Here is a 27,890-nt window from a genome sequence, read left to right on the forward strand (position 1 = left end):
CAGGAAGAGAGAAGAGAGAGAAGATGAGAAAGAGCTGGAGAGATATTAATTCTGAGAAAATTAATAAACATTTTACACTTTAAAATAAAAGTTTTCATGTGTTGAAATGATTATTTAGTAGAAAAATAAATTTCTCACTTAGTTTTAAACTGTTATACATCATCAAACTATCGAAAGAACTTAACAGAGGAATTAAAAATTGCATTAAAACTTTACTTCATTCTGTTTATGACAAAACTTTGCTACTAAAATCCTCAATATAACCGTATAAAGACTTAACAACAAACCACAAACAACCCTAGAGACTACATTCAACTTGGAATGTTGGTGACAACTAAAGAGAACTTTGACATCAGTTAGACTTCTATTAGAAGAACAAGAAAACGCTTTCTGGGGTAAGTTAAATATTATCTGACTTGTTTCCTACAAAACTTACATTCTTAAAAGTTAGAAAAATATACAAGAATCATATTTATTTACTTCTTTTACTTGGTGTGTCATATGGAATTCTTATCTGTCAAACTTCTAGATTCTAGACTTTTTTATATGATATAAACTAGTAGACAAGAAGAAGAAAAGAAGAAAAATAAGAAAAAAAAGATATGATGAGATAGTTAGAGAAAAGAGAGATAGAAGACGAAGAAGAGTAGAATATGTAAGGAAAAAAGTGGAGGAGAAGTAGGATAAATTGAAGAAAAAGAATAAAAACAGGAGAGAAAGAAGTATTAGAAACTAAAGGAAAACAGGAAAAGCAATAAAAGAAAACAGGAAGAGGAAAAGAAAATAAAGAGAAAAGAACAATCAGACATACAAGAATAGTAAAGAGAAATAGGGAATAGAAGGAGAAGAAAGAGATGCGGGCGAAAAACTTACTTTTTAGCTCGCATCTCTTTCTTCTCCTAGAAGATGAAGAGTAAAAACAAAAGAAAATTTTAAAAAATGTTTTCTTCATGGCAAGAAAAAAAATAACAAAAAATAAGAGGGAAGAAGCTGAAGAGAAAATAAGATGTTAATTCGAATCTTTTTCTTCTGCTTCCATTCACATTGGATAAAACAGCATATATATTAATTAGGAAACATTTCTTCCGGCATCATTAATTTTGAAAGCAATCATTTCTCAATTCCAATGTGTTAATTAAGTCATACATTGTGTGGAAAACAAAATTGAAAACAGAATGGGATGCAGAGTTTAAAATGAGAAGAGTTTTATCGATTGCATATGCTTTACATATTAAAATGTCGATAGAAATATCGTTTAATATATATAAGTTTTGTAAATTTAGAAAGTTAAAAGTCTTCTATATTCTAAATTTTCAATTTGAATTTCATGAAAATTTATGATAAATAAAAAAAATATATGGAAATTTAGTGTTTTAACATTATAGAGAGTTTGATTTTGTGTCATTAATTAATATTAATTATGAGAAATGAGTAATAATTTTTTGATAAATTAATAAATCTTAAAGAAAAGATGAAAGAAATGCTAAAGAAGAAGAGAGGAACAAAGAAAAAGAAAGAAGGACGAAGAAGAGGGACCAAAAAGGGAAAAGAAGGAAAGGAAGATATAGAAGAGGAACAAAAAAGGGAAAAGATGAAGAAAAAGAGAAACCAAGAAAAGGAAAGGAAGATGAAGAAGAGGAGTAAAAAAGGAGAAAAAGAAGTACGATAAAAAGAATGTTCAACATTACGTTTTCAAGACTTGAAAAAGGGATGATAAAGAAGTTAAATTTAAAAGAGAAAATCAAAAAATTAAACTAAAATTAAAATATTCTAGTTTTAAATTTATTGAAGAGGAACTTTTATGATTAAAAATACATATATATTAATTTAAACTTTTTAAATATTAAACTTTATATATTTTCAAGTAAAATAATTATAAATGATAAGTGGATATAAATTAAGGAAGTTAAATATATGTTTAATTTGCTTATTAATTGTAATAGTAAATTAAATATTGAACGATTTAATTAATAATGTAAATTATAATAAAATATTAAAGCACGAACGTCTTTAAAGTTTTAACATTTTTTTTTAAATTGTATTAAAATATTTAACTTAATTTATGTGATAAATAACATTATGAATGGAAAATATTAAGGATTAAATATAATTTTTTAAGAGAAACAAAGTTAAAGAAGAAAGAAAACGAATCAAATTTGATTACTTTACATTTCATCTTCTGTGATTTTGTGTTTGTTTGACTTAAATAAATTACGATTTTTTGGCAAGACTGTGTGATTTACAGAAGAGTTCAAAGGTCAAAAAAGGAGTTCTATTGGAAGTGATCGACCTATCAAAAAAACCTCGTTTCCTAAATTATCGATTTCTAATGGCATCGTTCAGTGACAAGCAATCTGATTAAGTTAAATCAAGTGCATGTTACCTTTTCTTAAATTTATGCTTCATTAGTAAATAGATACTTTTCACTTTACAGAAGGAGATCTCATTAAATTAAGAACCATGATTAGGGATGAGTTCTCAATTTTGATATTTATTCCTTTATGTGAAAACGAAAAATGAAGAAAAGATGCTGATAATGCAGAGAGAAAGAAAGATGCTTAGAAAAGACAATAGGAAAAGAGAGCAGATTTTTCCAGAGAATTGGGTGATAGAAAGATATTTTTCTTCCCTTTCTATCATCATCATCAAAAACATTTTCACTCTTATTTTGTGTAATTGTTGATGAGAGGAACGGGTAGATGAAGAGAAGTGGATGATAAGATTCCTATTTTTTTAGTGTTTTCTGTAGTTTGTGAATCACATTGCATAAAGAGATGATAAAAAGAAGAGGAGAAGCTTTTCTTCTTCCTTTTTATTGTAACTCTTCATCATCAATAAACTTTCAGCTTCGTCTCACGTAAAGAAAATATGATAATGCGAAGAAAGAGAAGTGAAGTAGATGAAGTGATGAGGAAAAATAGAAGTGAAAAGCTGAAGAGAAGTTTTCTCTTCTTTACACCATCAACTTCTTATCATAAACATAGCTGCAGATTCACTTTACATAATCATACGAAGCTGATGAAGAGAAGTTCTTATCTTTATTATCATTATCAGCTACTCAATACTTATATAAAATAAGCTTCAATTCAAAAAGATGGTGAAGAGAAAGTAAATAAAATATGATGATAAAAAGAAAAAGAAATATAAAAAAGAAGCTGAAGAGCAGAAAAGAATAAAAAATAATGACGATGATGAGTAAGAAGAATAAAAGAAGAGAGAAAAAATAAGATTTTTGAAATGTTAAATCAGACATTTTGTCACACTTCGATAGCTTTTAATCATAGAGAAACACTTTAAAAGTTTTACACAAAGTGGCACTTTATTACTTTCAGTAAAATTGCGGAGAGAATTCTCAATTCTCAAATGAAAAAAAATATATATATTTATAAAAAAAAATAACAATACATCAGAGACTAAGAACTGTTCCGATATTGTCAAAGAATTCTACAGAGATTTATCTGAATTCCTTTTCTTGTTACATCGTTTCTCTCTCCTTCATCATCTCCTACATTCTTGTTTACATATTCGTGATTTTTATAGCCGATACATCATCTCGATTATAATAAAAATATTTATAATTTATCTTGATAAAAATTATTAATAATTTTACTTAAATATTTGTACAATTTTTCTTCATTAATCTAAGCAGTTCTTATGGATTTTTAGGTGATGCGCTTCATGAAACATGAGCCTACTTTTAACGTTATTTTTCACTGTTCTAGATTAAGTTAGATAATAATAAACTAGAATAATGTTTAATTACAATTATTATCTACAATTAAGTACAATTGCACGATGTAGACTTCAAGAATCTCTAGCAATAAAAGTAAAAAAATCTTGTTACAACTGTGTAATGCTTTAACTTGGATCAGTGCAAGGGAAAAAAATGTTATCTATGAGATGCTATCGATCTAAAGCACGAAATTCACTACCATTCTGTTAGATTGTCCGTGAATATAAGCTAGATACGAGTATTTTTAGTGTAGGAAAATTTACAGGAAGACATTTTTACAACTTTCGACTCCAAACTCCAAGAAAAAGATCGATATCATTCATACATTCATATACTTTATAGTGAAAAAAATAATAATAAATTTAAGTTAAGTATTAAAAATGCATATAAATGAAATCTATATTGTGTTTTCTTTATAAAATTTGCAAAATTGATAGGTAAAGAGCGAATTTTTCCTTATTTTTCATCATCAGAAAGTTGAAAGATGTATAAAAATGTATAGATTTCTCCATAAGAGAAAGATGGATGTGAGTCACGTGTATAGTAGGGTGAAAGTATTATTTTTTTCTCCTTCTTCTTCTGATCGTAAAATTAAATAGCCATAAAGTAGCTTGAGGACTCCCCACAGGTAATAAAAAAAGGTAGAAAATATTATATTTGTGTGCTCTACTTATCTTGATAATGTCTTCATCTTCGTGTTCAAAATGCTAGAAAATATAGCATCGTATAGGGATGCATGAAAAGAAAATCGGCAAGAAATCTCATTTCTGACGTTTCTATATAATTATATTTATTATTTTTTAAAAGAAAAATCAAGTGTAAGAAGATGGAAAAACAATTCATGAATTCAATTCTCGATTCATGTCGTGAAAAAGTAGACAAATTGTAGTCTGCAACCATTTTAGCAATTTCGTGAAGCGAGCTTGTTGCATACGTGACGTTACAGAGATAAAAACAACATACATAACAAGGTAGAAAAGCACTTAGATACACACTAGCTTCCTCACGAGTTGACCTTTGACACACAATGCCATAAATCACTAAGAAAACACGAATCTTACTACATCACTTCTCCAGCATCTTCCAGTCGATTCTTCACATTTCGAAATGTTTTTTCATGTTTAATTCTTCAAAAAAATCACTTTTACTGTTTTTTACATCATCTAGAGAATATAAAACACCTATACGAAAGAATATTTTTAGAAGTTTTGTAATAAAAATAGTATTTTTTTTTGTGTCAAAAGCTTCAAAATAGTCTTATACAGTACATTATTTTTTAAAAATCCGGTTTTTTTTAAGATAATTTAAAAGATGTTCTTTGAAAGATGGTTTTAGCGTTATAGTTATGCTTCTAGATAACATTTAATGGTAAGAATTCGAGAGAAAATGGCTTAAAAATTGCTGCATGCAACAGATAAACTCTACCATTTACTAATACAGTCTCAGTATCCATATACTGTTCTATCGTTGCTGTAATCTTTCCTTGTAAAGTCTATCCTATCTTCCCGGCTTCAGAGATTAAGTATAGAAGGATTTCTGTGTTAAGTATATTCTATTTCCCTTCTCTGAGATTTCTATTCAGCTATTGTTGCCTGGAATTCTATGAGTAACATTTCATTTTAGATAGATCTTTAAGTGTATGAGATGCTGCAGAAGGAGTTAGAAAACTCTTCAAAGTATATTCCAAGGATATAAATGAGATTTTTAAAGTGTTATAAATTAAATTTATTATTTTTTAAACCTCTAAAAAATAATTTAAGAACGTTAATTCACGTTTAAAAATAATTTGATAACAATTTTTCATTCTTTGTGTGCTTTTTTTTGTAATTTAATTTGTTGATTTTTTTTCAAGATATTTAAATGTAATTAAGTAGAATTTTATAAATGATTATAATCCTTTCATAATTTAAAATTTAATATCTAAATTTGCATAAATTTGCGAGTTAATTGTGATTAAATCTCGTAGATGTTTCTATAATTTTTTTATCATATCTTTTGCTACCAATTTAAATTTTTTAGGAATAAAATCTTGTAGAATTTTGCTCAATTTTGCAGAAATTTAAAAAAATTTTTTTTAATTTCAGCTAATTTTTGTATGATTTCCACACAAATATACACGATTCTTGAGTAAATTCTTGAAGAAATTTTATGTAAATTTTCATTAATTTTTTGCATAAATCCTTGCAAACTTCTGTATAATTCTCAGCTATTCTTGCAGAATTTTCTTTAAAAAAAAATCGCATTAACCTCTACCTAATTCTTGCATAAAATTCTAAAAAACATAAATAATTCACGAACAAAACTCACAAATCTCTTACAAATAAAAAAATCCATAAATCTTGTACAATTTAGCAACAAAATTTCTCTTATAAATTTTGCAATAATTTAAGAAACAAAATATAAAAAAAATACTCCGAAAACTTAAGAATTTTTAAGTCTAAACTATCCCTAAATCCAATATAATTTTAAAAGCAATTGGCATTCGTTTCGTATATAAACGGATGTTGGAAGTGATGGAGATGCTGTTGATCCTCCGCATCAACTATCCAAAGATAGAAAGATAAGTCGAGTTAGTGGATATCTACTTCGATAATATGGGAATATGTTTGATAATGTTTACATGAGACGTATATAGGAGAATGCCTCAAGGTACTACTACACGGTTCCTTGATTAATAGGATAGACATTGCGGACGTTTGCTTGATGAATCTAGTTAATCTGTTTATGCAATTGGATTGTCGTAATGTGCAGCTCGCTACATGCTGATTGTGTCAACATTCTCGGAAATCAAGTCTGTAAGTTATCTTGGAGGATGGAATACAACACAATCTTCTAGATACAAGTCGTGTAATCTCATTTCCATTTAGCTGTTTGTTCGAAAATTCGATTGAGTTATTATAATGACGACCAGATACTATACAATTTTCCTAAGTTTTATTAAGTTTGGTTTTAGTTTATTCCCATAAAGAAAACCTGTGAAATGTATTGTAAAAATTCTTCTATCTATGATAAGTTTAATAGAATATTCTATCTGTCTAGTTTAGAAAATTGTACAGTTTTATACAGTTTGGAGAGTGATGCGAAGCTTTTGTACAAATTCCTGAATTGTCCAGACTGATGTAGGGCTTTGTACGAAGTTCTGTATTAGTTTACAGTGCAGAGGTGATTAAATACAGTATAGATAACGATACATACGTTTGTATCCTCTGAGAAAGCGTAAACAATATTGTGTACAGGATTTTCTACAGAGGAAAATGATACAAGAGCTTGGATGATGATACTAGTAAACTCTGTATACTAGTATCATGTATACTAGTATATGTAGCTTTGCAGCAGTTCAGTATTAGTTTACAGTATAAAAAAGATGGCTTTATACAGTCTATAAAGTGGTGTAGAGCTTTATATAGTTTAAGAAATTGTACACTTTGAAGAAGCTTTGTATAAGAAAATGATACCAAAGCTTGTAAAATGATATACAAGTCTACATTCTCATTAATCAATGATAATGAAAGTTTACATAATTAGTATAGGAATTTTATAGGGAAATTTGAAAGATGGTTTCAGTGAAAAGTATAGAGCTTTTGGAGAAAAAAATGATGCTAAAGCTAGTAAAATAGTTTGCAATTCTGCATCCTCATTAACCAGTGATAATGAGGATTGTTCTTAATGAATTTTAACTTTTTACATAATTAAACTGAATTAAAATTTAAATTATTTTCTAAATTCCTTAATTAAATTTAATTATTCTTTACAGCAAATCATAATCTTAATTGATATAAGTTAAATTCTCATATATATTTACATACAAAACCAAGAATTCTTTGTGAATTTTCAACATTTTGATAAGTTAAAAAACTCAAAAAATAAATAAATTTACAATTTTATATACAAAAATAATTATTTAAAATATTTTTTAAAAAATATTTTCTTTAATTCATTTTAACGAGAGAAATAATTAAAAATAAAATTAATTAAGAAGCATATTTAAGAAATTAAACGTCAAAAAATTTAAATGTAATAAAAATATTTTAGAAATTTAATTCAATTTTAATTTATAAAAAAAGTTAAAGAAAATTGAGAAGATTCCATTATCATCAACGAATTTTATAATTATCGAAAACTACGTAATTAAAATACAATTTTTTAAGAATTAAATTTAAAAATAATTCACTTTAAAATATTTTACACAATAAAAATATCGTCTTTCACTTATTATTCTTCAGTTATAACTCATTAAAATCTTTAAGCATCTTCCTTAATCTAGTTTTTACTTGATATATACTCATTAAAATAATTAGTAACACTTTTAATTAACGTTTCTTGATACAAAGAACTTAATTAGAAGTTAATTAAGTTATATTTATTATTTTATAAACATCTTTTACTTTCATACAGTAGATATATTTTTAGATAAAAGGATTGCATTTTTTGATTTTTCCTCTTCTTCCTCTTCGGATGCTGGATAATCATCTAGAGTGATGCCCAAATTATACTTTTCATAATTTAGTTTTCTTGTTGTAAAATAGTTTAATTTTCTTTGAATTTATGATAGAAAGAATTCCTTTCTTTTGATCATTTTCTAAAGATAAAATTGTTAAAATCTTATTTAGAACTTAATTAAAGATAAGAAGACGTGAAGAGTCAACTTCTGACAACTGAATCAACCTTTTCTCTTCCTTTTTTCTTCTTAAGTTTCTTTCAAGAATAATTGCAAAATGTCGGTTTGGATGAAAAGCATTAATAAAATCTCATCATCTTTGCGGTTATTTTACGTGCAGACAAACGTACAGGCAGCAATTTTTGACTTTTTCTGTCTCTTAACATCTTGATCAAAATCGTAAGTGACGTGTGAAGTTTTAATTGAGTTTTTTTTTTATATATAATCCCTTCTTTTATTTTATTATTAATGATATTTTTAGAATTTTTATATGCTTTTTAATTATTTTTATACTTAATAATTGCTAAAATTTAAATATAAACTTTTTAACGTTGATGAGATGCTTGAATTCGGGAGTTGAATACGTAAAATTCAATCATTTTTCTAGAAAAATTAAGAATTAAATTGAATTTTTCTTTGATTTATTGCGTAATTTATGTTATTTTTTTAATATATTAATAAAACAGCAATGAATTTTGCATATTTTGCATTTTTCGTTGAATAAAATTATAATATCTGTTATGTAAGTTTACATTACATTTACTAAAAAATATATTATATTTATTAAAATTTTAGTAAAAATTATGTAACAAACTCTCAAAAATATTAAAAGATTTAAATTTTATACGTTAAAATTTAAAAAGAAATTAAAATAAACTGAGAATAAATCAAAAATCGTTCATAATCGTAACATATAAACATCGGTGGACTTTGCCAGTACATTTGAAATAAACTTTAAAGATGATTGGCTGATGATATGGCCTATCTCAATGCTCATTGGTTGATAAATCTTCTACAACCAATNACCGTCATCAACATTATTACGTTAAAATTTAAAAAGAAATTAAAATAAACTGAGAATAAATCAAAAATCGTTCATAATCGTAACATATAAACATCGGTGGACTTTGCCAGTACATTTGAAATAAACTTTAAAGATGATTGGCTGATGATATGGCCTATCTCAATGCTCATTGGTTGATAAATCTTCTACAACCAATCGTCGTTAAGAAAATCACTGTTATTTTTTTTCTCGTTTTCTTCTCTTATATCTTATAAATAAAGAAGAGGACCACCTACTTTTATAATAAACTGATTTTAAAATTAATTTTTTCACATTTTATACTTTTTTTATACAATTTATATCTACTTTTATTTGCTTAAAATTCAGTTTATTTAAATCTAATTAATTTAGAAAAAATTTAAAGTTTATTTTTAACAAATTTTAAGCATAAAATATAAATTAAAAATAACTTCTTGATTAAAATCCATTTTATGTCAGTTAACTGTCATTATTCCTTATATCTTAAGCTGTTTTAAATGAAATAAAATGTATTTTTAATTTTAAAAAAATCTTAATTTTATAATGTTAATATTTAAAATATTCAATTAAATTTAGAAAACTAAATGATTTTAAATTATAAAATGTAATACGTCCATTAGTATCAGTTAAATTTTTAATTAAATCGATATTATCGTCGTAAAGTAGGATGTAAACACTCAAGAATATCATTATAACATGTTATATAAGTTCATTAACATGAATACTAAGCAGAAAATAATCATCAAAGCTTAAATTTTTTAGTAGAAATATTCGAAGTTTTATACTTTATCAATCTAAAAAACTTTTTAAGTGATTCAAAATCGCTTAGTGAATTTTTTAAATTGTTTTTTTTGGAAATTGTTTCGTGTTTTAGAATGTTTTTGAAAAGCAACAGCTGTGATCGAATGAAAATACTTTTTTATGTATTTTTTTCCTCATCTTTTATCTCAATAATGCGTAACTTCTTGCGGTCAGACACAAATACACACTTTGAGAATTTTTAAAAATTAAATTACCTTATTTAATATATTATTTAGAGGAATTTAAGTAAAATTATCTTATTAAATAAAAAAAAGTCTTTAAAAATTAGTTATTTTAATTAAGATAAAAGGGAAATTTTAATAATGTATTTTACTTCTTACGGTTAGACAAACTTACGGGCTTTGAGGATTTTATTTCAATTTTCTAAATGGATATAAATTTAATTATAATTTAGAGATTTTGATAATAAATCATGTAAAAAATCCTAAAGTATCATCTTTATCTTAATAATCGTTTGGTACTCCTCCGGATCACGGTTCCTCCTGCCATAAACACGATGTATCCATTGGTTCTCTTGAAATTTTCTTTTTCTATTGTCCAGTCTGCATTCAAATATCCGAAAAGATCTGTTCCAAATCTTGTGTATTTTACTCCTAAGTGCTTCGTTGATTTCAAATAACGCAGTATACTTCTAGCTGAATTCCAGTGTTTTCTGGAGTATTTGTTACAAATTGAGCAAGTTTGTTGACTGCGAATGAGATGTCTGCTTTGTTCAGTTTACAATATACATGCTCTTCGCCCTTCCTTCTAAATCCTGGTTGGGTTGCTCCACGTATATTTCTTCGTTCAGGTCGCCACGTAAATATGCTGATTTCACGTCATACTGATCCAAGAGCCAAATCTTCTTTATTACTACAGCTGTTTGCAGTCTTGTGTCAAAATCCGATACGGGGGGAATATATATCATCATAGTCTATGAATTTTTATTGTGAAAATCCCTTTGTTACTAAGCGTGCCTTGTATTTCCTGTCCTCTGTAGCTTTATTGTCTTTGATTGCACTTGCTAGGCGTTACCCCCTTTGAGTGGATCTATTAATTACCATACTTATGTTTTCTTAGGTATTTCATTTCTATGATCGTTTACCAATTGGCTGAATCGTTGCATTCTTCTAGCCCATTGTTCAAATGGCACGCTATCCTCTTTAATGGGCAAGTGTTTCTAATAAATAATGCGGCGTACACGTCTTCTGCCAAAAAAAAATTTTCTTCCAACTCTACCTCAAGTAATATGCATCTTCCCATTTCCAGTAGTCTTTCATTTCTTCTCTCTGCCATACCAGTTTCCTGGGATACGAGAAAACGCGTAACGTGTTTTTTCTCGTGTCTAATCTCTTTCTGTTTCAGGAAGCTTTCAAATTCTTTATTCGCATACTCGGTGCCATTGTCGCTTCCTATAACTTTAAGTTTTATTTATGTTTTTCAGCAAAAGCTAGGTATATTTTGAGTTTGTCGAAGACCTCGCTCTTGTTTTCACGAAATATACCTCACCACCGTCAATAAACGTGAAAAAATACTTCGACCGATTCAATTATGTAGTTTTCATTGGTCCACAAATGTCGGTATGGATCTCTTTTTGTTCTGTTTCTGGGATAGTAATCTTCTTTGTATCCCGTTTACGCAGATCTCACAGGAATCAAGCCTTTTTTGTTTAATTCCTTAATCTTCACATTATTTGCGCCGTGTCCCACACGTCTCCTTCCTTTAAATGGCTTAAGCGTTTATGCTATATTTTTATTTGGCCATATTTAAGAGAGTTTAGACTCCTTTCACCTTTCTTCCATACAGTAGAGTCCTCCTTCAAATGCTCGTATGTGAACTTTCTTCTTTTTCGGGTTTATGACAGTTGCCCGATTCTTTTGGAATAATACACTAAAGCCGTGGTCAGTTATAATTCCTACTGACAACAGCTTTGTTCTCTAATTTGGCTTTTAATCCTTCCTTTGTTTCTTCGCTACATCACCGTTTCCCTTGATTTCTTCTGTAGGTGAGTTGTCCAAATTTAATTCTCTGTCTTCCAGTGTTTCAACAATGAAAAACCTCGCTTTCTAGTAACACATATGTGAAGAAGCGCCCGTGTCTAGACACCATCTCTCATTTTCTCTCCATTCTTTTATTGTGATATTCGCATTATGACTCATGTTCTTGTGTTGGGAGACGTGGTCCTAGCTCTTGATAGTTTTTATTTATTTTTGTCCCAGCATCTCCTCGTTTTATGCCTTATCTTGCCATAATCATGGCATTGAGTTTCCCCTTGTTCTCTGATTGCTTTGTTCGTAATTCAAACTTCCTTAATTTGCAGTTCCTGGGCCCCTAACCACTATTGAGACAATATGTAAACACCTGTTATATGTTAGAATAAAATATAGTGTAGAGTCTCGTTATTGAACCAACAATAATCTTACAGTCAGACAAGTATACAGGCTTTGACAATATTTTAAAAATTTCCTACATAAATTGTATATAAAATAACGCTATAAATTTAATTATAATTTTATTATTTACGATAAATATAAATAAAATTATGTAAAAAATCCAATTTAAAACAATATTATCATTAAAAATCGCCATTAAGATGTAAAATAATAATAAAATTCAATTATAAAAATATATTTATAAATCAATTCTGAAAAATAAAAAAATTTAAGGAAATTATTATATAAATGTATCTAAATTAAGAATAATTATTATTATATTAATATAAATTCGAGAATTGCATGCATTCATCATAGAAAATAAACGTAAGAGCAATACATTTACATTTCGAAATTATTAAATAATTTGGAATTTCTAACTTAGATATTACATTAAATTCAAATGATACATTAGTTAAATTTTGATATATCACTCGAGAAAATTTGCAAAACTTTGATGGAAATCTTAACTTTATATTACTTTGACCATATTCTCATTTTCTCAATCGTTTCTCTGATAGAATTTACATATCTTTGTGGTCATCTCATCGCCAATTTTTCTTACTTTTTTTTCCAAAGAAGATAATGGAGAAAATGGGAATTTCTCTACAACTACTGCTATTTTTAGATTCTAAAAAAACATATATATATTCTGTATAAACTGACAATTTGTCATAAGTTATTTATACATAAAATATTGATCCAGCATCTGTAAAAAAAAAAATAACATCCTTCCTCCAACTTTTTATAATGAAATTATCTTCTTCTTAAGTAAATTAAGTAATTATAAATAATTAGGATACATTTACAGATGAGTAAATAATTTTTTTAAATTTCTCTGCTTGAAAAAAACGGTGAAATTTTTTGTATTTTTATAAATTAAACGGGAAATTCTATCAGATGAAATGTAAATTGTAGTTCGCGTCTCACCGGTTGAGTAACTAATCAATGTGATAGTATACAGTAGCGCAATTTAGTGCCATTTTCTTAAATAATTTGATGACCTTCTATTAAAGTGAACAGTATTAAGGTGGACTTTTGTAATTGAGAATTTAGTAAAGAGGTCAATTTGACCTTTCTTCTATACTTGGATATCTCGTTTAGGGGGTAAATGTGTAAAAAACAGGTTGGGTAGCTCTACATTGAATGAAGAGTAATGCTACGATTTGGAGTTTTCTTCGCTCTGATTTGGCATTTTAGTGATTTACACTGACTTCATGCTGTTTAATGCTTGTCAAGTCTCACCTGTACAGTGAGACATGTCCACTTATGTCAATCAGTTGCTGATTCTAACAAAGCAGTGGACACTAAAACGTAGATAACAAAGTTTTTTGCTTTTTCTCAACATTTTACTGATCGATACAATTGTCGAACTATTTTTAGATAAAAATCGTCTTCTTCTGTATTTTCTCCATAACAAAGAATTGGCTTTTTATAATATTACATTATATAAATCGAATCTATTTCTCTTACATTAACATATCCATAATTTCTGAATTGTCTGTACGTCACGCTCTATATATCTCGTGAACTGTTTATCGTAAGATATTGTGGTTAATGGTATTTTATGCCTATACTCGTGCACGTTTCATAAAATAATTTTTATATTTATAAGCCGTTACTAAACAAAATGGCGGCCGTTTGATTTACGAAGCGACGTGACGTCGCGTCGCTTACTAAATCGGTAAATATAAATTAATTTTTTATTAATTAACTGTAATATTTAGGGATTATCTATTCAAGAAGAAAATTATTTATTTATATACGAAAAAAATTAAAATAATACTATAAAATCGCTTTTGAATTACATCGCGTGCGCCGCGCGATGCGATTTACAATTTTATTTATTATTAAAAAAAATTAAAATAATTGCTCTATTTTTATCCATATCGTATTTAAATTTATAATACAATATTTATTTTAATATCAAATAATAAAATTTATTTAATAAATATTTAAACAACACGTCGCGACGACGTTACGAGGCGCGCGGTATTTAAATATGATAAAATAAACACGGTACGTACAAGTGAATTTAAGTAATACTTTACGAAACAAACTGAAAAAAATATTTACGTACAGTACAATGCTTTTGGCATTTTTAAATTAATGTTAAAATATATATATATATTCTTAAACCTTTTCTATTCAAAAGTAGGAAGAGAGAGAAAAAAAAATACTTTTTAAAGTGCGATCCGTTTCTTCAAAGAAAGGGGAAAAACATGAAAACGATCTGTTTGTAACATTGTCGTATTCTACTACAACAGCATAATAAAAATATAAATTACACCAGATTAAATTTCTTTTAAATATCGATCTGAATATCATAGGATGAGTAAGAAGAGTAAGAGAAAGTAAGTTGTTTTTCCATTATTCCTTTAAAAATATTCTTGCTTTTCAAGTTAAAACTGAATTACATTATTTAATTCACTCTTAAGAAATTATTACTATGCAAATATACTTTAAAAATTGATAATAATATCATCAAAAACAGTGCAACCCCTTAATATTTGCCTTTCAGCATGGCTTTGTTGTATCAGGAGAAGAAACCTTTACAGGAAAAACTGTCTTCATTAATCAAATAATGTTTTTCTTTAAATCTAAATTGTTAATTAAAATTCTAATATTAATTACTATTTATAAATAGTTTTTATCATTCAAATTTGTTTGAAGAAAGGGAATTAATTAATGATTTAATGAAAAAGTTAAATGACTTAATAATTTATTAAACTGTTAATAAATCCATTAACAATCATAATTATTTTAATAATAATAATATTATTATTATGAAAGACATTGCTTTAAAGGCATTAAAACTTTTTTATATTAGTGATTTATCAATTAAATATCTTAAAAAGTTTTAAACTTTATCATTAACGTTGTATAACCCCTGAATGTTTGCTGTCCATTAAGGTTCTAGTTTCAAAGGAAAAGCAAGCTTTACAGGGGAAGAGGAGAACATTTATTTAAAATTTTCTTTTAAAAATATAATTATTTTCAATTCAATTAAAATTTTATTATTAATGATTGCTTACAACATTTATTTAAATTTTATAATTTTACATTTATTGTGCTTCAACAATAAAACAATTTAATAATTCATTAAAGTTATTAATTATCATACCTTAATTAATTTTATTCTAAACTATAGAAAATATTCCATTTTTAAAAGAAATGATGCTTAATTTTACATATTAGAAATTACTTAATTAAAATTTTAAAATGTTTTAAACTTTATACATTAATAATAAGACTAGTAAAAGAATTCGACCCCTAAATGTTTGCTTTCATTACAATTCGAATTTAAATGGCAAAACAAATTTAAAAGTAAACATAATTTATTATTTTAATTTTAAAATTTAATTATGTAAATTTTAATTAAAATTTCGTTATTAATTTTTAATTATAAATAANTTTGTGAATGACATTAAGACGTTTCCATTAAACACTCTTCAGAAATTTCAAAAATGATCTGAAAGGGGACATTTTATCCATTAAGATAACTTATTTGCAAAAATGTCAGCATTGTAAGTAGATTTTGACTAGCTCTAAAAGTATCCTGATTACCAATAACTTAGTGTGAATGATATTTCCATAGTTATTGAATTTTCTAAAGATAAAAGGGGGAAAATCTTTTAGCTAATGTATCAACTCGTTTCACTATTCTTGTTACATTTCTAGAGAATATTGAAACTGTAAAAATGTTTTTTTCCCTCTCATTCTTCCACTCTTCGTTCTTTTATTCTTATTTGTCTTAAAGCTATCCATACTCATAGTTACTAAATAAATTCCTCTTCGAACCTCTTAGACAAAATAGAAGAAAAAAATGTAGGAGAATCAATGAGCTGTAGCTAATGGAAGAGAAAAAATGGGCATGGAGTGAAAAAAACCAAGACGAAACGAAGAAAGATCACTGCACCGCGGGACTATCTCTGGCTCACTTCTTTTCTATCTTAATTACAACAAAGACATATGTCTGTCAGCACAGACTTGTTCTTTATCATAAAACGCCAAGAAAAGACCATTCCTTTCTGACTATACCTCATACTAAATCGATACTTCCATTATTCTCCTTGAAAGAATGCACTTTTCTTCCTCCTCTTCACACAGATTGATCAAAATTTAATTTTTTGATGGGGCTTTATTAAATAGTTGCGAAGATTGTTACCACATCATACCAATAAGTTAAGAAGAATAGAATTTTATAGATTAAAATTTATCAATTTTTCAACTTGTAAAAATTCCATTTTTTTATAATATAATTAACGAAACGTTTTTTTATTTATTTTATTTTATTCTGTAAAAGTTTTTCAAATAAAAAGTAAAAAAAATTCAAGAAAAGAAACATAACATTGTATAAAATCAACTGAGAATCTCATCCATTTTCTATTTGACATTCTATGAGTTGATTTCTAATGTCACTTTCTACACTTTCATTTGTTTCAGTAGCAAGAAAAACAAAAAGAAAACTTATATATTTATATGGAAAATCATCTAGTATAAAAATATATTAGATATCAAGATCGAAAAATATTTTATATGTAAATATTCCAAAAATAAACTTTCAAAGCAGGATTTTTAAATATTTAAAAAAATTCTTCTGGATATAATTTTGTTAGGCAGTTTGATATGTTTTCTTGGCATTTTTTTCCTTTCCTATTAATGTTTTAAATTCTGAATAAACTTAGAAATATATATATATATAAACTTGAGATGATGGATTTTTTCCTCCCTTCTTCCTTTGGGATATTGATAAATTTTAATGATGTTGTAGGATATTAGCTTTCTTATATTTTGACCTTTACGTATTTTAGAATGCTATTAACTTATATTTTTATTATTTTAAAATGCTTTTACGCCATTAAATTTTATTTAAAAATGTTCAAAATGTCTTAAATTAAAGCGTATATATTTATATAAAAAGTGAGAAAGTGAGAGGGAGAGAAGGAGAGAGAAAGAGAGAGAGTTCTTTGGTTTATAAAAAGGATAATTTTTTAATGAATATAATTAAATAAAATTGATTTTAACAATTTTCTAGATTATTCTCTTATATTTTTATAATTTTAAAAGTGTTTTAACTTGTTTTTCTTTTAAACTTTATAGGAAACATTCGGATAATGTTAAAGCTAGCAGCTGGATACTGTCATGAATATTGATAGTTAAGAGAATTTGTCGATTAATCCTGAGGACGTTGACAACAAATCAATAATGTAGAGAAGGTAAAAAAGAAGAAAAAGAGTAAAATAAATACATATAAACCTCCAATTTTATAATAAAAATTTAAGTTGGAAAGTAAACATTTTAAATTCTACTCTTTTACAAGAATCTAATATTATTTGTAAGAAAATATCAAGAGAATTCAAAATTTCATTAAAAAATAAAATAAATAAAACGAGAAAAGAACGTTTAGACTTTATTTTTATTGATAAATTCTAATTTAATATAATATACTTTATTATTTTTTAAGAAAGAAACGATCTTAATGGACTAAGTTAAGCTCTTTATTTAAAAAGAATCGATTTATAAATATAACATTTTTGCTGTTTTTTAAATTGAATAACATATTTAAAATTAGTATAAATAATAGAATAGAAATTAAATATAAATATTTAATTTATAAAAAAGTTTTAAATATAACTTTATCTCGATTATTCTTCTTTAAACGTTGGAGAAAATCGAACTTTTTAAAATAATGTATCACTAATTAATTAATTATTTTAATGAAAAAGGATTGTTATATTGTTAAAAATCAGTTTTAATTAAAATATAAGAGAGATAATTTATATTTTTTTTCTAAAAAAAAGAAAGTTTTTCTTAACTACTTTGCGTTATCAATCAGTAACACTCGTTTCTTGTCAAGAGATTCAATCGCCATAGAACAATTCAGGAAAGATTTTTAAACAATGCTAAAACCGATACGTTTAAATAAAAGTTAGTACTAGATAAAGGACAAGATTGAAAAGAAGGAGAGGAGGATGAAGAAGAAGGAGGAGGAGGAGGAGGAGGAGGAGGGGAAAAAATAGAAAAGAAGAAAATAAATCAACCTTACTTAAAGGAGATCAAAGTCAGATATAAACTAGATATTGTCATATTAATTAAGAGTTAGATAGAAGATCTTTACCAAGATAATTTACCCTTTTAACTTTATTTTAAATATCAAATAATGTGTTAAATAATCTAATTTTTCAAAATATGACATAAATCTTATCATTAAATATACCGTTTTTCCTATCTGAAATTTTTTCTTTTATTTTTTTTCCTTATTTCCTAACAAATTCTTGTTGTTTAAATAAGCTTATTATACGCAACTGATCTTCAATATTGACTCAGTTTAAGCAATGAGAGCTTTATGAATCAACATTCGTCTCAATTATGGATGGTGTGTTTATATTTAATCATGATCTGGACGTATTCGTTACGAAATGATTTGGGATTATGTACATGTATCTATTAGAATTGCTGCATCATCAGTAATGCTATATCATTCGTCCTTTCCTATTCTCTGATATCATTTTTCCTTTCACTTTTTTTTCTGTACCATTTCTCTCATCTTTTCTAGCAAACTTTCTATATAACGTTTCAATCATCTGCTCTATCATCTTTTTAATATTTTTCCTACTTGTAAAGTTACCATTTCATCTTATTATTTTCATGGCCCTTTAACAAATTTAATTCTCTATCATTTTTTCAATTGTTTATATTTTTATCCACATTTAATCATCTCCTTTATCTATTTATCATCCCAACTGTGTTATCTTTTCTGTAACTTTTCTATCATCTATTATATTATTCTTTCATGCTTTCACTTTAATTATCTTGCCATTCTCTTATTTGTCATATTTTCTACGTCTTCTCTGGCAACTTACTTCTATTTTCTTCTCATCCCAATTTTATCATCGCCCATATAATCTTTTCTACTATTAATATTTGAGTTTTATAACATTTTTTCAATTGCTTAAATTATTATCTTAAATTAATAACTTCATCATTCTTTTCTGTAATTTTTTATCATCATTCTACACAAATTTTCCCAATATTATCTTCATCATCATCACTTATTTAAAGAATTCCATCATCCCAATTAGCATCACTTATGTGTAATCTTTCTTAACGTTTATCTAATTATCTTCGTTTTTTAAAACGCATTTTATCATCAAAATTGCATTATTTTTTTCTCTTTTTTATCATCTTTTCTATCATCATTTTAAACTTACATTTGTCTAAAGAAATTAATATTAAAAATGACAAATGTTTCTGTATAAGAAGATGAATTTATCATTGATACAAAAATGCATTTTAATCTTATTTTTACTTTCCTTCCAAGTAGAATCAATAGAAGAGATTTGACAAGACAAGAGTACAGTTTAGCTTGCTGTAAAATAAATTTTACAAGAGAAAAATCTATTCTCCAAATGTCTGTTTTCATTTTAACATCAGGAATAAACTTTAATATACTTTCTAACCTTTAAAAAAAATTAAGTAATTTTAATGTTATATCACCTTGTTCTTCGTTAAATTAAAAATATAAAAGTGTAAATATATCCAATTTAATTGTTTAAATATAATTTTTTTATATATTTTAATATATTAAACACGCTTCGAAATCCATTTTATCTTCTTATAAAAGATGACTCTCTTTACTTCTTCCTCTATAAAACTATTTTATTATAACCTATAGAAAATTTATTTTTTTTATAATAAATGAAGCGAATATAAAAATATTTTTCGATATTTTCTTAAATTTAAAATGACATTTACTCAAAAATATATTCTAAAATTTCATTTTGTTGTGTCAAAAGTTGTAATAGTGAGAAGTGGGATTTTCAGCAGATGCTGACCTTTTCTTTCTGTCGAAATAGCAAAATTAAAATGAAATGTAAATAATTCAAATTGATTTTTTATTATAATTATTATTATTATTAAATTTTTAATAAATTCTGATTTAAATAAATAATAAATAAATTAAATTTACTTATTCTTTTTTCCCCTGATAAAATGGAGAAAGTGATGCGGAAGAGCAAAGCAGTGATGCTGAATATAATCAATGTATAATAATCTTTTCCTTTCATCTTTAAATGTATTTACTTTTAATCTTTTTATTATAAATTCGATTTTACTTTATAATTTTTCCATTTATAAATATTAATAAATATAATTTAAATAAATAACGATTGAATAATTTTTAAAAAATAATCATCTCTCCATTGAAATTTTATGTACACATTTTAAATGAAAATATAAATAATACTTTTGATTAAAAATTATATTAAAAATATGTAAAATAATTTAAATTTTCTAGCAGATTTTTAATACATTTTTCTTTTATATTTTTAAAATAAATTTATTGCTAGATGATAAGTCATAAGTGTAGTTAATTATCTACTCTGATACGCTGTTTAGTAAATGATTTAGTGCTGTGTAATAATTTAAAAATGATGATACAAATATATAATTTTGATATTTCTCGGAGGATAATTGAAAATGAAATTCTGTGGCTTGTCTTCTGGAGATAAACGTAATTTAAGAGGAGGAGAAATGAAATAACGACAGATCTTTATAGGAATTTCTGAACGTTTATAAAATGTTCTTGTTATTTATAACCAATTTTGGAAATTAAATGAATGAAACACAATCGCAGTATTTATCCGCCTCATTCTTTCCAAGATGAAGTGAATAAATATTAAGATTTATGAGTCGTTATATACTGCAATATGTGAATCGTTGAGTACGACAGTTTTTCTTTTTTTTCTTTAATGTAGAGGATGTGATTTATTCTCTAGAAGGATGAGGAGCAACACTGCGATTCGTGTGTTAAAGGATGCAGAGGGTTCTTGAGTAAGATGTAGAGATTGCGATTTATCCTCTAGAGGGATGCAGAGAAGGATATGGACTATGAAGAATGTATAGGATGTGATTTAATCTCTAGAAAGATGTGGAAGAACAATACTGCGATTCATGCCAAAAAGATACAGAGAATATTTATGTAGAATGTAGAGATTGCGATTTATCCTCTAGAAGGATGCAAAGAAAAATATGGATTGTGAAGAATGTAGAGGATGCGACTTATCCTCTAGAAGGATGGAAAAGAGTAACACTTCAATTCGTGTTTAAAATGATGCTGAGAATGTTTAAGGTAGAATGTAGAAATTGTGATTCATCCTTTAGAAGAATACGAAGAGGATATGGATTGTGAAGAATGTAGAGGATGTGGTTTGACCTCTGCAAAGATGCGGAGGAGCAACACTGCGATTTGTGTTTAAAAGGATGCAGAAGGTAATTGAAACTTTAGAAGAGTAAGAAACATAAATACTGTGATTCATTTAAAAAAAGAAAATGAGGATAAATAGTCTAATTAATTTTTTTAAATGAAAACGAATATTGTAATTTATTAGGACGTGAAAGATAAAGTGATTAATACTTGTGAGAATGAAAGGAATAAATACCGTAATTTAATTTTTTAAAAAATAGACAAAAAATACATATCATGTTTTATCTTACAGAAAGAGGAGAAAGATAAATATTGTGCTTCTGTTTTTAGAAGAATACAGAGAATAAATACTACGATAGACTTTTAAAAGGATGCTCAAAAGTAAATATTATGATTCATTTTAAAATGATTAGAAAAAATGCTGTGATTCAGCTATAAAATTAATAGAGATAAGTACAGTAATACACGAATGCAGTGGTAATTACTGCATTAAATGATGCTGAAGATGAATTCTTTAATTCATCCTCAGAAGATGCAGAGGACGAAAATATTAGTAAAAATTATAGAAAATTTCCTAAAATTTATTAAAATTCTGATGAATTAGAATAAAAAAAACCAACATGAAAAATTGTGATTTATTTGTAAAATATTTGCAAAGTTAATTAATTGTTTTTAATTTAAGAAAAAGATAATTAAGGAAGACATTTTTAACTTTAAATATTTTAAATTAAATATATATATATACATATATTCTTTTGTTTAATTGGAAAAATTACAAAATTCTCCACCGGATTTTATATAGGGGAGATCGGGGCAAGATCGGCATGTTAAGCTTTACTTAAATTTTGTGTAATAAATACTGCTGTAAACTGAAAAAAAAGCTTTGCATATTGTCTATTGGAATGTTACCTTACTATAGAACTGGTTAAAATCAGTTTGGAAATAAAAATAATTAAAATAATTACAACTTTACAAGAAGAGAGAAATTGACGAAGTTGCCCCGGGTATAGGGGCAAGATCGGCAACTTCTCTCTTTTTGTAAAGTTGTAATTATTTTAATTATTTTTATTAAAGTTGCCCCTGGTATAGGGGCAACAGTAATGGGGCAAGATAGGCACGTATATAAAATTATGTTATTAACAATGTATAAGTTGGAATTCACTATTAAAACAAAGAAATACAAATCCAACACCCATTTAATATTATTACAACGAAATGCAAGTTCAAAGACATATATACATGAATAACAAATGCAAACATGTTTTCATTTATCATCTGTTTGATTTTTATCCTTTGCTTCTAATGTGGCTTTATGTTGCCGATCTTACCCCGCTAGTCATGATTTCGAAACATTAAGTACAACCCTGAGAACAGAATGCCAAGCCACGATCTGGCCACGTGAATAAGTTGAAGTTACATCCTTCTAACAGGAAAAGTAACTTTCGTTATCATGGAATTATAACAAAACCTGCCAATTCAATATAAATGGAAAAAAAATATTATATGGAATTCAACGAAAATGAAAATTTGCTTGATAATTCAACTACGCTTGTTGGAGAACAATAAAAACACTACACTCAACAAGCCACTAATAAAACTCAACTGCCTAACCTATAACCAAAGTCTCCTTTTAATTTGTTTTTTAAAAAAAGCGCTTGACAAACTTGCCCCGCTTGCCGAAGTTGCCCCGATCTCCCCTACATTTAATTAAATTTTTTAAAACATAAACTAATTATTTTTGTGGTTAATTAGAAGAATAAAAAATTCGAATTTTATTTTTTTAATTTAAAAAAATTCTAATATATTTTTTTATAAAAAAAAGTTTAAAGGTTAAACTTGTGATAAGTTTAAACATTATGGAGCCAACATCAATTTAAAGTTTGGTGCCAATCAATAATTATTATTTACACTGAAAGTGACTCACTTCGAGGATATTTCGGGATTGGAATTGCTTTTCTAAATCGAAATTTTCCAATTTTGAATGTCTAAAATAAATAAGAGAAGAGGAAAATATATATAAGAGACTTCTGTACATATCCTATTATAGGTTTGATACCTTACACAAGGGTTTGATGATGAAAATATCAAGGGAAAATCGCTCTGAACTTGATCAAAATAACAAATTCTAATGCATCAATTCTTTGTTTTTTCTCATTCAAAAATAAGGATTTATGTAAATAATTATTAAGGATAAATTATGTTACCTTGTAGTAATTTATTTTCCTTGTGGGTCTTTAAATTTAAGGATTTTCTTTCGTATAACAAGAAACTTTCTGTAATCTTATCTTAAAATTCCTATTTTATTAACTACAGGTTTATTTCTTACACATGTCAGTTAATTTATTCCCTAAATTATTCCCTCTATGATATATTTATTACTTATTATAATAAGGAAATTCCTAAAATTTATTTTGTAAGTTTAATTTAGGTTTATTCTCTACAATATTTACTCTCAACAGTAGGGAATTTACATGACATTTTTCCCTGTTATAATAAAGATATTTTAATAATTTTATCGCTTTTATATTTATTCTTTACGATAGGGATTCTCTAACATACGTATTCTATTACAGTCGGGAAATTTTTGTAATTTTATCTTGAAATTCTGGTTTTAGGTTTATTCCCTACACTCGTAAATCTCAACGACAAACTTATTATTTCTTATAATAGAGAAATCCCTACAGTTGAGCAATAAAGTAAACGACGTTTCGGGTTTATTTCAATAATTAATTCAAATCTTAAGGTTTTTTTCCCCTAAGAGTTTAGGGAAATCTAATTTTTATTATACTTTTCTTTATCGGGAAAATCCCTAAATAATTTCTTCCTTTTACATTCGAAATAGAAAATTAACATCGATTGATTGAAAATAGGGAAATCCCTATTCGCAGTCGATCGATATAATTTATTATTGTAAGGTAAATTAAATTGTTAGGGATTAATATAAGAAATAGAAAATCCTACCCTAAATTTTATAACAAAGATGCAACTTAGGAAATTGCAAAGTGATTTTTTTTCCCTGTTTCTTAAGGGAATAACGACGATTCCTGAATTTTTCTACGGACATTTTTAACATTTTCTTTGTAATCACTTTTTTTTAAATCCCTAACAAAGAAATTCCTTTGGTCATATCCTTCAAACGGTAGCTCGTGAACTACAGGCGAACGAATTATATTTTTAAGTGTCTGTAGAGCCTAAGGCCACTTTATAGAGCCACAGAACATGATAATGGCATTCATGACGAACGTTTATTTGTTATAAACGTTGACATTATGATCAAAGAGCGATTGAAAATGTGATAATGGGCATTAAACTAAAGGTATGTGGCCCTTTCAAGCTTTTCAGCAGTTAAATTACTTAATAATTCACCACATAGCAAATTTATTTTCTAAAATCATCAAAAATGTCTGTCAGAAACAACAAGTCGTGGAAACAAGTCAGGAAATTGTGTTTTAATTAATTAATTCAAAACTTAAACAGATTTAAAACTTTAGTTTTAGAGAAAAATATATAAATAGGGAATTTAGGGGAAATTTCAAAGGTAATGTAGAGAAATTTGTGGAATTCTCAAATGTTTTAAAATCTTTAAAATATAAAATGTTTACTTTAAAATTTTTAAAAGGAATTCCCATTTTAGGAAATTTCAAAGATTCGCTAAAAACGTTTTTTAGGAAATTTCCTTTAGGGAATTTAAGAAAGGAAAATTCCCTGGAAATTCCATTCAGGAAAGACGCTAAAAGGAAATTTATTCAAAAATTCCTACAGAAGTTTCTGAAAGAAATGTTTCCCTAATTGAGAGTTTAGGGATGAAACTAACTAGGAAATTTCAGAATAATTCCTGAAATTCTTTTTAGAAAAATCCCTAAAATTCCTGAAAAAAAATCTGAAAAAAAAACATTAGAGAAAATTTCCCTATGTTGTTTTTAGAAAATGTTTCTTAAGGGAATTTCAGGGATTGTTTTAAAATCTCAATAGGAAATTTTAAAATAAAATTCCATTTAGGAAATTCGATAAAAAGAAATTTATTCTGAAATAACGAAAATAATTTGTGAAATAAATTCCCTACATTTAAAAAAAAAATTTTCTAAAAGAGAATTTACCTTAAAATTTGTGTAATTTTTTAAAAAATTAGAATAAAACTAATTATTAAAGAAAATATAAATTTATTCCCTTTTAAGAAAATTTTAATTGTGAATAGTTCCCAGAAAATCATTCGTAAAAGGACATTTATATTTCATTAAAATATCAAAATTTCCTGTTAAAATAAATTAATAATTCAAAAATTCCCTTTCAGGGAAATTTCTTTAAAAAAAATCTCTTTTATGGAAATTACCCTTTAAAATGAAATTGCTAATTTTTTTTCATTTTTAAAATTTTCCTTTTAGGGAATTTTCCTTAAAAGGAATTTACCCGAAGAGGGATTTTACAGATTAGTCTAAAATTTCCCGTGAAATTCGAACTTTTTTAACGTAATTTCCCCAAAATTCTAATGCGCAAAAATACCTTAGCACGCATTAAATTAATGAAGAAATATTTAAAGTAATTGTGCAAAAGTGTTAGGTGTTTTCCCCCTTCTAAAAATATACAGGGCATATAAAAAGAAAAATTCTAAACGATGTCGAACATACTGAAAATGTAATTTTACAGATGAAATACAGTATTTTGTTATCGGACAAATTGCTTGGAAATAATGACACGTCCAAGAAAATTCTTTATCTCGTATATTATAACAAAGAAAACAGCAATTTAGAAATCAGAAAATAAAAAAGAATTTATATATTCAATTTTATTAATAAAATAAAATGATATGAAATTATATATTAAAATATTATTTATATATTTTTATTAATTATTTCTCCTTTCCTCGTTGCTAAGTATCTAGAACTGGCTAGCATATGGCTTGGCTCTTTTATTGATTTCTCTACCATAACTGGGATGTGTTACGTGTTAAATGTGATATTACTTTAGTTGAGTATCTATAAACTTTCTCTAGCTTACACGATAGTAACAGAGTAGTTTTATCCGCTTCTTTTCATTGATGAAGGTGGATGGAGGGATGATAAACGTATAGGGAAAGAATGCTTAGAATATTTTTGAAAAAATTAATTTAAATAAGAGAAATGAATTATTATAGATAAATTAGAAGGTAATCGGCTTACCTATAGTAGTCAGAATGGTTAGAGAATAGAGAAATGCTCCAGAAAAAGTCCACTGTTGATTTGTAGCAACATCCTTTCCGTCGTAACCTCCCTTAACAGCAGAAACTAATTCCTTCTGGAACCGTTTAATCTCATCCGTAACCAATTTGGTCCAGTTCTCTTTATACAAAACGTTCAGATCGTAAGTAATGTCCCACAATCTCTTGACCGTCTGCTCTCGAATCTTTGATACTTCTTGATGCTTTTCTTTTTCGTGGGGTGCTTCGAGCGCGCGAAAAGTGAATGCACCCATGATGCTATAACCCACGACAAGAGCACATAGACCTACGTGAGAAAACAATAAAGTAGAGAAACGTCTACAGCACGACATGCACCGGCTGGATTTGTGAGGTTCTTTTTTCGGTGTATGACCCGGACGGCCTTTGTTTGACGTCCTATCCTTTCTTCTAGCCATTTTCTTTGTCTAAGAACACGTAAAAAACACGTTTAAACCATGTTTTGGAGTGCAAAAAACGTTGATTTAGAAGATCAACTCTCTAACGTCTGCACATGCTAGAGCAATGACACCGCTGTATCTGGCTCTACTATAACTACTCCCAGTCAGCTAGCTGGGTACTTGGCATTGATTGACCGGACCTTCTCCTCTCCATTCTTGATTCTGGTATCTTCCACTTGGAGCGCTGAACCTCTCTACACTCCCCAATTATCGCCATACTGCCATCTAGTGATGCCGGAATAATATTGTATAATTATCTTCATAAGTTTGATGATGAATTACGTGAAAGACGGAGAGGTGATGCGGGTCGCTCCTCGTCTTCCTTCTCTTTTTCTGCTTGAAGAAACGCCCACTCGATTAATTCTTAAACTACACCTATCGAATTACGTGAAGAGTGTTGTTATTTATTCAATTAAACATGGAAGATGAAGAAAGAACGGCGTTCATTAAACGATCCTTAACAGATTAGGGTGCTGTGAGGAGATAAATGTGATCCCATTTGAGTGCAAAATTTGAAGCTATCTTTTAGAAATCTTAGGAAATTGTATTGTTATTTTTAAAGAAAAAGGTTGTGGGCGTAATCT

General features: G+C 26.8%; 1 protein-coding gene across 1 annotated transcript in view; it reads right to left on the reverse strand.

Moving 5' to 3' along the window:
- The window catches only part of LOC111637737 (potassium channel subfamily K member 4-like), a 53,605-nt gene extending 26,180 nt beyond the window's left edge, over positions 1-27,425 (reverse strand). Inside the window, exon 1 of the mRNA XM_023383303.1 lies at positions 26,811-27,425. Within this exon, the coding sequence (XP_023239071.1) occupies positions 26,811-27,264 (454 nt within the window). The 5' untranslated portion in view covers positions 27,265-27,425. The remainder of the gene's footprint in view (positions 1-26,810) is intronic.
- Positions 27,426-27,890: the final 465 nt, after the last annotated feature.

This window comes from Centruroides sculpturatus, unplaced genomic scaffold (genome assembly GCF_000671375.1).
Source record: "Centruroides sculpturatus isolate CEXI.00-Female unplaced genomic scaffold, Cexi_2.0 scaffold251, whole genome shotgun sequence".
Lineage (NCBI taxonomy): Eukaryota > Metazoa > Arthropoda > Arachnida > Scorpiones > Buthidae > Centruroides > Centruroides sculpturatus.